The sequence below is a fragment of the Haliotis cracherodii genome, unplaced genomic scaffold (genome assembly GCF_022045235.1).
Source record: "Haliotis cracherodii isolate W230 unplaced genomic scaffold, xgHalCrac1.p SCAF_3, whole genome shotgun sequence".
NCBI classification, from domain to species: Eukaryota; Metazoa; Mollusca; class Gastropoda; order Lepetellida; family Haliotidae; genus Haliotis; species Haliotis cracherodii.
The window spans coordinates 38,379,950-38,395,268 of NW_027266286.1; the positions used below are offsets into that span (position 1 = coordinate 38,379,950).

The 15,319-nt window shown below is 42.1% G+C and overlaps 1 protein-coding gene across 5 annotated transcripts in view; it reads left to right on the forward strand.

The window, feature by feature from the left end:
* Window positions 1–15,319, forward strand: part of LOC139474818 (unconventional myosin-VI-like) — a 126,172-nt gene that overhangs the window by 73,657 nt on the left and 37,196 nt on the right. For all 5 annotated transcript variants that reach the window (XM_071257944.1, XM_071257943.1, XM_071257946.1 and 2 more), the window contains one exon: window positions 14,996–15,146. In XM_071257944.1, coding sequence (XP_071114045.1) covers window positions 14,996–15,146 — 151 coding nt within the window. The remainder of the gene's footprint in view (window positions 1–14,995; window positions 15,147–15,319) is intronic.

The window sequence follows — 15,319 nt, forward strand, 5'->3', positions numbered from 1 at the left end:
CCGGAGCAGAACTCAAAAGCCATGACAGATATCTTAACCAAACTTGGCACATTGATAGGTTTAGTGGTGAACTGGTGTCTTTTAATAGTTTGGGATTTTTAAAAAAAATATTTTTTCAATTTTTTACTTATCCTGCATTACTCCTAAATGCTCCTGTGGCACTACAGCAAGGACGTGTCCCAGCAGAGCCCTCCTTATGGAGTAATTGAGACCTTCAGTTTTCGTCTACAATTCTAAAATAGATCTGTGATGGGTGATGTATTCTTTTCATATTACTTACACCATGTAGTGTAGTTTTATGGGGTTTTATCCAGCGACGTATCTGTTGTTTGACGCCATTTTGAATTGTGTTACAATTGTTTGCCTGCCAAGTAGTGAAATTGCTTACAATTCTCAGCAATACATGTACCGTATATCGCTGTGTATAAGGCGAGTTTTTCGTACCTAAAATGAGGGGGTTAAGAAGGGGGGGTCAAGAAGGGGGGGTCGTCTTATACATGGTGTCGAAGATCTCACATTTTTTTCCACTTGCGATGTCAACCGGCGTCCTATAGCCAGCCCAGCATTTGACAAAAAAACTTCGCATTTCGTCCTAAATAACTGTTCCAATAACTATTTCCATACATAAACATGATTTGTATCTCTTTTCCTTGAATAAAGTTTAATAATTTCTGCAAATAAAGTTGAAATGACCCTCGCCTCGATGCAGATTGTCAAACCAGCTGACACGGTAAAACAATCAACATCCGTGAGTAGAGAGCCGGGAGTACCGGTCAGCATTTGCATATTGCACATGTGACCTAACATGTGATAACCGGTGAAGCTGAAATCTATTCCCGCTGTTTTTACAGTTGTATTAACAAGTGTTGGAGACGGTGTGTACATGTGATTGTGGAATAAACACGTCGAATGTGAAGCAAACACAAGCCTAGTTAGTTACAACATAGTTAATTGGCGATTAAATTACTCACCATTGTCTCTTATATGTTATGACTTCATAAATGAATTTTATTTTACGGGCACCAATTTGGTGTCGTACCGTGTAAACACAAAATGGCGACGTGTGCTGGAGTTACACACGCGACCTATCATTGTAGAAAAAAACAATGCAAGATAAACATATTTTTATTGCATATATAAGGTTTGTGTGCGCACTTGTGATGTGCTTCATTACAGGTCGCCCTATACACGGAGTATAGGATTTTGGGTTGATTTTGAAGGGGTGTAAAGGGGGGTCGTCTTATACGTGGGGTCGCCTTATACACAGCGATATACGGTATAACATATTCTTGTGTTCTTAAATACTACTAGCTTTGGCGTTACAGTGAGTTGCGTATATATATATCATTGTATACACTTTCAACTCGTTAAAATTATTTTTGCCGATAGATTAATTTCAATTCTATGGCTTTCTTCCAGACCCGCTTCAAGAAAAACTCTTTATTTGCATAACTTATGCTTGCGTGTTGTACTAATTGTTGTGGAAAAAATCTCACAAAGATTATCATCCACGTTGGTTGGCTTGCACGCAGATATGCTCGCCTAACGCTAAATGTAAATAGCGTTACATTGAGTTGCGTATATACAAATGTTGTGTACACTTTCAGCTCATATTTTTGCTGATAGATTATTGTTCAATTCTACGGCATTGTTCCTGGACACAGTGGTTGATTCATAGGTACACAACAGCTTCGCGGAAAGAGTTAAAGTTGGCATACAGCACGTGCTTCTTGCCGGATGAGCATAAAATGCACATGCTCTAGACACAGTGTATTTCAGTTGGCTTCTGGCATTCATATGTGCAAGTAATAAATGGATATCTCTCTCTAAGTTACAAAATAGTGAATTAGAATAGTACAGAAATAGAATGGAATAGAAATATACTCACAAGCAAAAGTCGAGTATGCAGTATACATGTTATTTATTTTCAACAGTAAAGACAAGAAATACTAATAGGGCAAGATTGACAAAAATTTGACTGAAGACAGTTTAATGGATGAAAAGGGAGATGACATAATTGGTTTTTTTCAAATGTTAAGGGCTTACACAGTTTCCAGTCAATATCCAAAATGTCCGTCAATACCTGGTGTGACCACCATTAGCATTGATCACTGACTCACATCTCCTGTACATTGAGTGGATCAGACGATTTGTGAAGGCCCTAGGGATCCTCCTGCACACATCCAGAGCAGCTGTGCGTAGTTCATCGGCAGTTGTAAGGACTGGGCGCACATTGTGCAGACACCTTTGAACCTCATCCCACAAATGTTTGATGGGGTTCAGATCATGGCTGAGGGCTGGCCACGGTAGAACACAGATGTTGTGTTGTTGCAGAAAGGCCATTGTAGCTCTGGCAACATGGGGACGAGCGTTGTCCTGCTGGAAAATGTGTTGTTGATTTTGTGCATAAAATGGAACAACGTGGGGTCTGATCACTTGGTCGATATACCGCTGAGCAGTGACGCCGTGTCCCGGACCTTGACCAACATTCAGAAAGCACATGGGTCCAAGTCTTGCATTAAGTCCAATCCCTGCCCATATCATGACGCTAGGTCCACCCCATGGATCCCTTTCTACAATGTTTCTGTCAGCAAAACGATCACCTTGACGCCGCCAAATTCTGATTCTTCCGTCTGCATGGGAGACACAAAAGCGACTTTCATCAGAGAAGATGACACGCCTCCACTCACGATGACGCCAATTGTGATGACCCTGTGCCCACTGAAGTCATGCTTGTCGATGCTGTGGTTGGAGAACAGGATGACGTGCTGGTCGGTGACATCTGAGGTTGTTGGAACGGAGACGTCAGATCACAGTGTCCTGGCTAATGTGTCGATTATGTGTTCCTATGGTCTGTCGAGCACTTTCACTTGCAGTTAGGGACGTATGTCGCTGGTGTTGACGGGTAATCTGCTGATCTTGTCGAGGTGTGGTGACAATAGGACGATCGCTCCGAGGAAGGTCATCTGAGGTCTGTGTAGCAATGTATCGATGAACAAGACAGTAAATTGTGGTTATGTTAATGTTGAAATGACGGGCAACATCTTGGACAGACTCTCCAGCTTCCAAACATTATAACAAACGCCTAATGTGCTATCTGGTACAGCAAATATCGCTGGGCAGCGCTAGTATGCCAGCGCGTACAGGGACATCGGCACATGAATCCTTGTCCAGGAGGAGGCACTTCACACAAGAGCAGATCGCCATCTAAGTGAGTGCGTCATCATTGCGCCATCTGTGGAATGGAATACACATCTCGGCCTAGCGCAAGTACCCAATTGGGTAGCAGACCATCTTGTGTCAGTGGCCCCCTCCCCTGGTAACGGGGTAAATAAGAGGGACACCACAAGGTCATTGGATAAAGACTTCTCCAAGCTTACATTTGCTCCGTCATTTAAGCCACCAACATCGTCAATGCAGTGGATCAGGATCTATCAGAGGATAATCCTATCCGATTAGATCATTTCCAAACTATGCTGATTTTCCTACAGCGTTAGATTGACTACATGAAAATTCATTTTGAGGCAGCTCTGGCAGAGATTACCATTACATGCAGACTTATTTGTTTAGCGCTTTCCAGCTGGGACTCTTAGTTCAAGCGCTGGCTGCTACGTCAACCTTGGGTCATCTACTTCCCTGTTCAATGAACAGATAGCAGACAGGCATGCCAAGTTCCCAAAGACGCTTGACACTGTGCTCAGGACTCTAGAGCATGTCTCTTTTAGTCTATCCCAGCGGGCTGGCAGGTCAGGTAGGTCAGGCAATTATAAGCCTAGATGCAAGTCTCTCAAGGAAGACCAGCATTCCCAGGAGTTATAAAGCCAAAAACTGAGTATATACACCTGAGTAATGAAGCCAAAAAACGAGTATATACACCTGATGAACACTTGGTTCGAGTCATAGATAGAGGACTGTCTACTGTGTCATCAACACACGCCAACGTTAGTATGCCACTGTGAATTCACCATGCATGGATGGATAATCAACAAGGCGAATTCAGAGTTAATTCCTTCCTATTGGCTCCAGTTCATAGGAGGCCTGTTCCAAACAGACCAGGATCTCCTATCAGTACCGAGGGACAGATGGCTAAAGCTTATGCCTCTTGTCACCTGCACTACACCAACCATGCACTCTACATTGGCAAATGTTGCTAGGGTTACCCACTTCGGCACAGGACTTAAACAGCAGAGGCTGATTACAACTACGCCCAATTCATCAATTCCTGAACCCTTACATCAGGTGTCAGGATCCATCTTAGGCCTTTCCACACGGTATAGTCGAATGTCTTAGGAGTCTCTTTATCCGGGTTATCCCCATAACTACACCTGTTTGTAGACGCCTCCCTTCACAGGTGGGGTGCTCACCTGCAAGGCCAGACAGCAGCAGGGCTATGGTCTGGCGCTCATCAAAAGTGGCAGATACATAACTTGGAGTTGGAAGCGTTAATTCTGGCCATATCCCATTCGCAGAATCAGCTATAGTCAGCCCAACTCGCAATAGTGGAGCGGTTAAGGCTGGATTTTAGTCAAAATTGTGCACTTTGGGTTAAAAGCACCAAACTTGGCACACTTATACATTGATCATTCCGAACATTTCTTGATATGGATCCACCTCAGCAGTGCCACCTGGTGGCAGAAAATCCAAGATGGCCGCTAAAATGATGTCTTATGATGTCAATTTATATTCAATATATCATCATTATTTTGTCAATTTTAGTCATTTATATAAAATTAATTGCGTCAATGTTGTATATAATTCAAATCTAATATGCAGCGCCCACTGGTGGCAAAGAAAATATAAGATGGCCACCAAAATGACTTGGTGGTCTTAAAAAAATGTCAAATGTTTGTCCACAATATCAATATCATTTGCTCATTGCAATCATTTCAATCAAATCTGGCTTTAAAACAATTCCAAGTAATGCTTTTGGTACTAAAATTCATTCATTTGAAGCAAGATCTGTATTCTGTATGGCAGATCTGGGGAATATATTGAACTGCATGAACTCGGTGAAAATTCTGTAACTGAACTTGGAATGTGATAAAGATATTGGACCAGCACTGAAACATGCCTTTTTGATTCCGAATCATTAAGACTAACTGAACGAGCAACACTTATCCACAGACGTGATTTAAGGTTGAAACAAGCTTTCAGAGGAACATTTGCTTCTGACTGCCATAAACAGTATGTACCTTCCTCTTTGTAAGCTCTAGTCAGTATGAAATTTATAGGACCAGGTATAAAAAAACAATCTTCCAGCATTCCAAACTACAGTAAACTACAGTTATTACGAACTCAAAGGGACGACTAATATTTGTTCGTTGTAACCGTAGTTCGTTATAAACATGTATACACCATATATATCAGCAAATGGCTTGGACCAAAAAAACAGTTCCGCCAGTTCATTATAAGAGTGTTCGTTATAAACATAGTTTACTGTATCTCAGAACATCTTGTCTTCAAAGCGTGAAATCTCAGTGCACCAGCTCATCAACACAAATTAAGACACCACTGAGACCGAGAAATACAAGTCCCAGTTTACTTGGTATTAAACAAGAAAATTGATCTTGTTGACGCATATCAAAATATGGTGTATTTGAACAGATGTAGCACAGTTGGTGTTTATGAAGATGAAGGTGTGGTATACCCACCAACATTCTCAACAGATAACATCTATCATAATCCCTGCTCTACAACAGCAACATATCCACTTCATAGTATCAACATTTCACTATTGCAGCAGCGTCCAACGTCCAACAGCTGAAGAGAAAGGAACATCACATGTTGTTCGTTTGGCTGAAGAAAGCACACAAACAAGGAAAACCATTTCTAAACAGCCCACAGTATATACTAATGTACCCCCATCCTCTTTTCGCTAGAAGGGTAATTATGTGCCTCAGTTAAAATGACCTTTCACCCAGGATGTAGTGTTAACACAATGCCTGACCATGAGTAAAACTGGTCATGTCACATGAAGGATGTACTGGGAAAACTAGACAAACATAGATGGATGGAAAACTGCAAACTGTGCTGCCGGAATTGCCTCAGGCAGATTTGCTGATTCCTTCATCATGTGTACTCATCTTCCTACAACATCAGACATATGTGAGATATAAGGAAACAGAAGGGAACACCGAAGCTGCTCAGCCTGTTTCACTACTGGCCCCTTTTTCTTTAACTAGATCTTTGCATATTGTGCCTGGTTGGTGCAATTCAAAAAGCAGATTTCTCAAAGTTTGCAGCATCACTTATCATATTAATGGCTTGCATTTCACAGATATGTCCCTCTTACAGTAGAGCACAAGCACCGAATATTGGACATTCTCTTGTGTGGCACAAGGTCAGACACCTGAACAATTCAATAGCCGTATGAAAGGAGATGGAAGTGCATTTGGATTGACTGAAACAGCCGAGAGTTTTCTTCTAGAGGCCCACAGAATTCAAAGACATTGTCACTATTTCATGCCTTCACCAGTTCATATGCTTGGGATACGTGTCAAGTATTTCCTGAAGTCACCAATGCTTTCACATCATCAGCAGATATCTCTGACAACACAATGCAGATTCTTGAGTGGTTTGTCGTTCTCACTGGTTTATTTGGAAGGTCAATGAAAGGCAAAATCTCTGTTCATGAAGATCTCAGACAATTGACATTGCAACCGAAAGAGGCAGCTCTGAGACTGCACCAGTGCATATTTGGGGACAGGTGCTTGACAAACGTCCCATTCTACAGAATCTTGTAGTCAGGGGTTGGGAGAGGACATGCAGTAATATATAGATACCCAAGTGGACAACACTTGGTCAGGCACAAAGAAGTGTTATAAACTAACACTACATCTGTAAGAAGTCTTGCAAACCTTTGAAAACTTTACACTCCTGTCCTGTAAGTGAATTATAGAACCGTAAACACATACACTGAACCGATATTCCTGGTCCTACTTAAGTAGGAAGAAAGTTGATGTCATAGGTTCATGGTGATAATGGCAATAATACTTTTACATACATTCCTGTTTTTAAGATATGAATTCATTCCCAGTTCAGTGGTTTTGGGATGATCTAATATAAACTAGGTGGAACATTTCTCAGTAGACCATTTTTAAAATAATATGCCGAGAATAGATCATAGACAATACATATTAATTGATACAAAGTCATTTAAAAATGTTTCAAAACTTATCAGCTTATCCGTAGTCCAAAGATATCAACGGATTTCTATATCTGATGTAGAAATAGACAATTTCTGAAAACTAAAACATATTGGAGGCCATGTTGGATTTTCATCATCACCAGGGGCCACTGCATACCAGATTTGAATTATATAAAGCATTGTTGCAATTGATCCTGAAAAAGATACTGTGATAAATTGAATGAAGTGACCAGTTAATTATGATAAATGAGTACAACAGCACTGTTGTGTGGTGCCTGTGCAATCAGGGAGCAACGCACTCCCACTCCCTGCTTCAACAGACATTCAGGTTGTTCCATCTAGTGGATTGTCTGCAACTACAGCTCATAGTTCAGCACATCCCAGAATGTCAGAACTTACTGGCCGATGATCCAGACAAGGAGGCTCCCCCCGAGGGGAAACTTTACACATAAGCATTCCAGTTACTGCTTCAGAAGTTTGTTTGCTACTTGCCTAAAGCACCAACTCAGCCAATTGCCTCACCCAATGTCAAACAGGTTGCGTCTACACACATGGTTTGTCTTTAAAAGGTGTTAAGTGTGAAGGGCTATTCGACTGGTCAGCAAGAGCTATAGCTGTAGCTCATCATTCCTCTCCCAGAGGACTATATGATGACAAGTGGGGATCATTTGAGACTTTTTGCAAGGCAAAAGAATCAAGACCCTACGATTGCGTCACAACAATTCCTAGTGGAATAGCTCCTAAAGACACTTGAAAGGTAGCACCATTACTACATATTTGGTTACACTTAACTCAGTGTTGACTGTTCTGGAAAATCGCAAGATGACTAAGGTTCCGGAACTACAGGCCCTACCACGCTCATTCAGGCCTGAGGGTCCTGCTTGGGACTTGAACGTGGTACTTCCAGGTTTGCGATGGCCCCCCTTCAAGCCCCTCTATGCATCCTCATTTTATGACCTCACTAACGATACAATGTTTTCTCTTTGCATATTAGCTACGGCGGCACGGGTGAGCGAACTACATGCGAGCGACATCACCCGAGTCTGCTTTGAACATGGGATGCAGGGAGCAGTACATCTTGGTTGTGCGTGTATTTTATTGTAAAAATCAACAACCAGGCCAACCTGATTGTTCCTACACCATCCCACCAATATCGACTATTGTGGGAGCCGTAGATGAGGGTGAACTTTTCATGGGCTCGGTGCAAGCACTTCGAGTTTTCATCCACCACTCCAAGACTAGGCTTGGTTCGAGGAAGGGGTTATTTATACTCGTGTCTCTTACTTCCACAACCGAAGTTAGTCGCAAACCATATCCCTATGGTTACGCACTGTCATCCTTCAGGCTTACGAGTTCGCCAAACTGAATCCGCCAAGAGCGAATTACCCTCACAAGTTCAGGGTGTTAGCTTTACCTAATAGAACAATCCTGGAAGGATGTTTTTTGAGGTCTGACACAGTTTTGGTTTGTCATTATCCTCGCGATGTGGCTTTCAAGGACGTCAAAGGCTGCGAAGTTATGACCCTATGTTTTTAGCCCTGCAGGTTTCCAACCCCCCGATGCTAATAATGAACTTGTCCTATACAGAGCCAGCCTTCTTCCATCTGCAGTCGCTCAGTTTCCGCCAGTGGAAGAATATTAGACAATCTTGTTTGTCAACGCTTTATAACTAAATGTGTATAGGGAATTTCTCTTTTATTTCTATGTTCAATCGTTTTGATATTTGAACAACACTACCGTAATGGCAATTTTCTGAACTTTTCGGCTTCACGGTTTATTGACCAACTGGTGTCGTATGTTAGGGTGTGTATTATTGAGCTTTCTGTATTCCGAAGGTTTGCCCACCTCCAAACTGATACAGATGCATTAAGGAGTAATGCAGGATAAGTAAAAAATTTAGTAAAATCTAAATATTTTTTACTTTTGTATACTTATCCCTGCATTACTATGTTTAAGTCCCACCTGTTGCCGACTTGCCTCCCCACTTTGGCTTCAGAAATCTCAAAAGTATGTTTTTTTAAGAGCTCGGGTGACAGGCAGTGATGTGAAGAAGGTGACCTTAGAAGTCATCAAGGTCACAGGACAGCGTCAGTTGTCAGTAAAAGTGGGACTTCAGAACAACAATTTTATGTTTTCACCCAGGACCATCGCTGTTGCGCTGTCCTTCTTGTTGTCGTAAGGTAAGCAGTGAATGCATTATGGTGTAATGCTGGATAAGAATACAAATGCAAAAAATATTCAGATTTTACTAAGTTTCCATAGCAATGACTTTGACTGACAATAGCAGTAGTGCTTGTTTCCGGAGCAGATCTTGAAAACTGTACAATATTTCTTCACCAACCTTGGCACATTAGATAGGTCTCATGGTAAACTGGTGCCTTTTGATAGTTTGGGATTTTAAAAAAAATATATTTTTCAAGTTTCCATTGCAACAACTTTGACTTAGCCTGAAAATACCAAAAAATATCTTTGCATGTGTGACAGGTCTCAGGAAAATCTTTAATTTTAACTTATCCTGACTCATACTTCCTGAACTGTGTTCCTAGAGAACAGAAAAACAGCTCACTCAAACGCACCCCTGGGCTGAGCAGGAGCACTGAAACCATGTGACCAAACAGGTAGACTGGTCACACACATTGAGTATTTGTCTTTTTTTCCCCACGAGTTCAGAATCCAAGCCATCCCATCAACATTTTTCATTTTTCATAAATTAGTTAGCTTGGATTACATTCTTCTAACCTATGTCTATAATATTCAATAATTATATTTTTAATTTGACGTAGATTTTTCTAATTTTTTGGATATAAAGTTGACACTACACCTTCTTCAGAGGAAGACAGGCCATATAATGACATTGAAGAAATCTGGATTGATCTTCATTCTACAAAGAAAAAGGCAGTCATGCCTTTAACTAGGGACCCGTGAAGATTCCGGGATAGAAGAGGTCTGCAGCAACCCATGCTTGCCGTAATAGGTGACTATGCTTGTCGTAAGAGGCGACTATCAGGATCGGGGATTTACAGACCGCTGTCATATACCTGGAAGATTGTTGAGTGTGCTGAGTTAAACCAACCAACCTTTAACTTGGGCAGCAATGATGTCAACACTCTTTTAAAGAGTTCGTCCAGATCTAAGTCTCCTGCTGTCACTATCAACAGCTTAAATAATCTACAGGTCTTAACTAAGAAGAAGAGCAATTCTTCCTCTTCATCGAAGTCATCTTCAACTACAAGAGAGCATATCTTCATGAAGGTTATCACTTCCACGAAGGCTCTGCGATCACCCTCATTGAAGGGGTCTATGAAGCCAGATGCTAAAGCGCAGAAGTCAGAAAACTGCACAAGGATGACCCTCACGCAGCTCCAGAGCTTCATGAACCTTCATAGACCCAGACCTTTCTCAAGAAAGGTTACAGTCCAGGTGTACAAGAAGGATCACTTCACTCCCTCAATCCTCCAATAGTACAATACTCTGAGGTATTGCAACCCAAGAGGTCCTAATTCCGAGGTTTTATTCACCGATTTTCTTGGTACCAAAAAAACCTCGTCTTATCTACAGTATGAAGCAGTTAACAAGAAGTACCTTCAAAAGCCAGACAAGTTCATAATGCTACACTTACCACAGCTAAAACAGATTATAAGACAGCACGACTGTCCAGCAAGCATTGATCTACAAGATGCTTACCTGCTCATCCCCACTCACCCAGACTTTAGGAGATACCTTCAGATTCTATACCAAGGACATCACTACCAGTGGGCAGACTTGGCCTTTGGAATTTCTACAGCCCTGTGGTTGTTTACACAGGTGAAGAACCCAATTGTGGCCTTCCTACACTCCATGGGGAGCCATTGCACCTTCTACCTGGATGACGGAATTCAAGCATATCAACAGATAGAACTACTCTGACACCATCTTAACCTAACTCTTGAGATCGTTAACACAGTTGGGCTGGTTAATCAATTACCAGATGTCAGATCTTAAAACCATCTCAAGAACTTAAGTTTTTAGCTGTCTTCCAAATGGTATTCACAGACAAATGTCAGTCAACCAATGGCAAGTAATAGTAGGGCTACTTACATTCACCCAAGCGCTGACAGTAAAAGGCAGACTGCAACTTCGTCCCATTCATTCGACTGCCACAAAACGGCAGAACAAATTCCTTCATTGGTAGCCTACCAAGTCGAACGTCTGCAGAAGAAACCTTTTGAAAGAGATGGATTACAACCAACATCTATTCATGGATGCCTCACAACAAGGTTGGGGCACTCACCTCAACTCAGATGTATCCGCAGGGTTATGGTCAACAGAAAAAAAGTTCTCCCACATCAACCACTTAGTGTTTGAGGCAGTAGTCCATTTGGCAACACGGTAGAGAAACAAGCTTCTGATGAAAACTAACAGACAACTCAACTGTGGCAGTCTACATAAATCTCCCAAGGTACGACAACATCGGCAACCCTTCTGAGATTAACATTCCAACTGAACAGTCTGAATCTAAGAAGAAAGGCAAAAGATATCCCAGTAGTACAAACTGTACGAGCAGATGCCCGATCCAGACCATCCAAACCATCACCAACAGAAGGAATGCTCCATCTGGAAGCATTCCAGCTAGTGATAAAGCAAGAAGGTTGCCCATCACTGGATCTATTTACAAACAGATTCAACAGGCAGATAGCAACCTTCGTCACTAGTTCCGAACCTGCAAGCTTGGGCCACTGATGCACTGGCATTCGCATCACCAGCACTAATACGTCTGATATTACAGAAGATCGGCTGCTTTTGGTCGCCCCTTACGAGCTTCATGCATTGAACATTATGATCAGACTCACTGTAAGAGGTTATTCAACCTGAGCTGCCAAGGCAGTCTCTTTAGCCCTTTCACAGATCCACGGGGAGTTTATGTGATGATAAATGGAGGAGCTTTGACCAGTTTGCAAGGTCTGCGGTGTTTACAGCGTCAAAAGCCGATTTACCACAGAGGTCTTATGCAACCTGAGAAGCGCAAGCACTTAGCAGCTATCAGCTTCGTCCTAACCATGTGCAACGGAATCAAACTAGTTCCAGAATCATTAGCACTGTTAAGATCTTATAGACTTTAAGATCAACAGTAGATATTCAGAGCCACAGCATGGGACCTTAATATAGTACTCCCAACATCTTACCAGTGATGCCTATGAACCCTTAGAACAAGGTTATTTCTCCTGGCACTAACCATGGCTGCATGGATGTCAAAGATTCATGGGATCCACTTTTGTAGCAACAGCGATCAAGCATTGGCACACCTTGGTCTAAGATGAGACATGATTGCCAAGATTCCCCACCACTCTCATCCATTCTTGGATCAGAGGATTCTGAAGATTTGTTGTTATGCCCAGTCAGAGCAAACAGCATATATCTACAAAGAGCAAGCTCCTAAAGACGCTCATTAAGAAGACTGTGTATTTCTCTATCAGAGAAAACTTCAGCTGAAGTTTCCAGCACATCATCTCCTTCTGGATGAGAGCAGTTTTTCTCAGAGCATACAAGGCAGCAGGGCTAGATCCATCCTCAGGATAAAATCTACACGAGGTCAGAGCTATAGCATCTCCTTAAGCTTTACATCCTGACGATTATGGAAAGTTGTTGTTTTTTTATCGGAAACTGCCTTCACAAATCACTATCTGTCTTAGCAAATCGCTATCTTAGAGATTTTGCTTTGAAGGTTGTCGCTGGACACCCATCAGTCCGTGCATCTGTCAGTTAGTCTGTCCGCGCAAGATGTCGTTTCCAGAGCAAATCTTGAAAACCATGCCATATTTCTTCACAAAACTTGGCACACAGATAGATCTAGTGGAGAACTGGTGCCTTTTGATAGTTTGGGATTTTCAACAAAAATAGTGGTTCCATGGCAACAACTTGGACTTAGGCATGAAATTGCAGTAGTGCTTGTTCCCAGAGCAGATCTTGAAAATCATACAATATTTCTTCATCAAACTAGGTACATAGATAGGTCTAGTGGTGAAATGGTGCCTTTTCATAGTTTGGAATTTTTTTAAAATATATTTTTTCGGGTTTCCATGTCAACTAAATATATACTCTTCCAAAAAAGAAACTTAGACACTGACTTTCAAAATGTAATATAATGCGATTGTTTCAAAATAGGACACAGAAACCATAATTGAAATACTGTTTGAAGATCAATGTACACAATGTTCAAAACATTAATCGTGTCACCTAGACAGACACACATACACGATACAGTTAATGTCACAGGGGTACAGAAAATGTCAGTATCGGTTGTGCCCACCACGTGCATCAATCACCGCTTGACACCGACGACCTACAGATGCAATCAAGTTGTCAATAACACGGTGTTGGATGTGCTGCCATTCATGCTGAAGTGCATCAAGAAGCGCCGGAAGTGTTTGGGGCGGTAGATTCCCTCTGCGAACGCGTCGATCCAACTCGTCCCACAGATGCTCAATCGGGGACAAATCTGGTGACCGGGCTGGGCAAAGTAATGTCTGGATGTTGTTGTGCTGTAAGAAGTCCTGACAAACACGTGCAATATGCGGTCGAGCGTTGTCCTGCTGGAACTGTCCGCCATGAACGTTGACATGAGGAAAAACGTAAGGCTGTAGGGTCAAGTCTCTGTAACGCACACCTGTCAATGCACCTGCCACATGCACGAGAGGCATCCTACCACCGTGATGAATTCCGGCCCATTCCATGACACTCCCGCCGCCAAATGGGACAACCTGCTGCACACTGTTGGGGGCCTAACGTTTACCCTGACGTCTGTAGACACGTGCGCGCCAATCAGCACGTGTGAGTAGGAAACGGGACTCGTCAGTAAACAGTACATTTCTCCACCTTGCACGTGCCCATCTAAGCCTCTTTTGGCACCAAAGCAGACGGTCCGCCAGATGACGTGGGGTCAATACATGACGTCGAACAGGTCTTCTTGCAAAAGGTCCAGCCTCCCTAAATCTGTTGCGTACCGTTTGATCTGATATTCTGCGTACCCCAGGGATCTGTGTGGTTGTAGACGTGGCTGTGGTAGTGCGGTCTCGGAGGTGTCGCAGCCGGATGTATCGATCTTGTGCTTAGGTTGTCACTCTTGGTCTTCCTGACCTTGGTCTGTCGTCAACTCTGTTGGTGTTGTTGTATCGGGTCCACACTGCGGAGATCGTCTGTCTGGATACTCCAAAGTGCCTGGCCACTTCTTGCTGAGTTGCTCCAGCTTGTAATCTCCCAATGGCCTTGTTCCGTTGAGCTGCATTCAGTCTTGGCATTCTGTCACCGCCTCTACTGCCGTTATAAGGACTGTATGAACAGCTGTTGATGTGGATTTTTATACCCATTCAGCAGGGGGGCCTGCATGCCTAAATGCAGGATCCTGTGCTGCGCGTTTTTTACAGGCTGTTGCGTTTGGATGAAGCGGTAAAATTGATCCCCAAATGCTACATTTATGTGCTTTGCATGTGTTTTCGAGAATTATAGACACATCATCTTTCTGTTTGACTTATTTGGTTCTCATTTAATGTAATTATTTTAGATATTTGACAAAAAGTGGTTTTACATCTATGTCAAGTTTCTTTTTTTGAAGAGTATATATACAAGTTGACAAATTCATGACAATTATGTAACATTGTGGGGGATATTGACAACTTTGTTCTCTAGTTGGATACTAATATACGATTGAATATTTTAGTTTTGATAAAAAATTAATAAATAGGAACTTTGACAATGTTTCATATTATATAAAACCCATAAAATTATAAAGTTTAATTGTTGATGGCATGAATGATGAACCACCTGTACTACTGATTTGCTTGTTTACCATATTCACCTGCATGTGTATTGTAGGATGGCAATCTTAGTGAAGCTGAAGTCTTCTTCTGAGCAACTGACAATGATGGCCCAGATTGTGTCCCAGTTCAAGAAGGAAAAAGACCAGGCTACGAAACAAGTGAAGGACATAGAGAACTCACTGAGTGGTCTCATCAAGAAGATCAGGGTGAGTGTGTACATTGTCACCAACATTGATGAAGGTCAACCCTGCAGACAGGCTAACTGTTACATATCATAGGGGACTACTTGGTTGGGCTGGTTAAGGATATATGACATCAACTGATTTATCTCTACTGAACAGAAGCACTGTCATCTCATTGCATTGCATCTGATTATTGG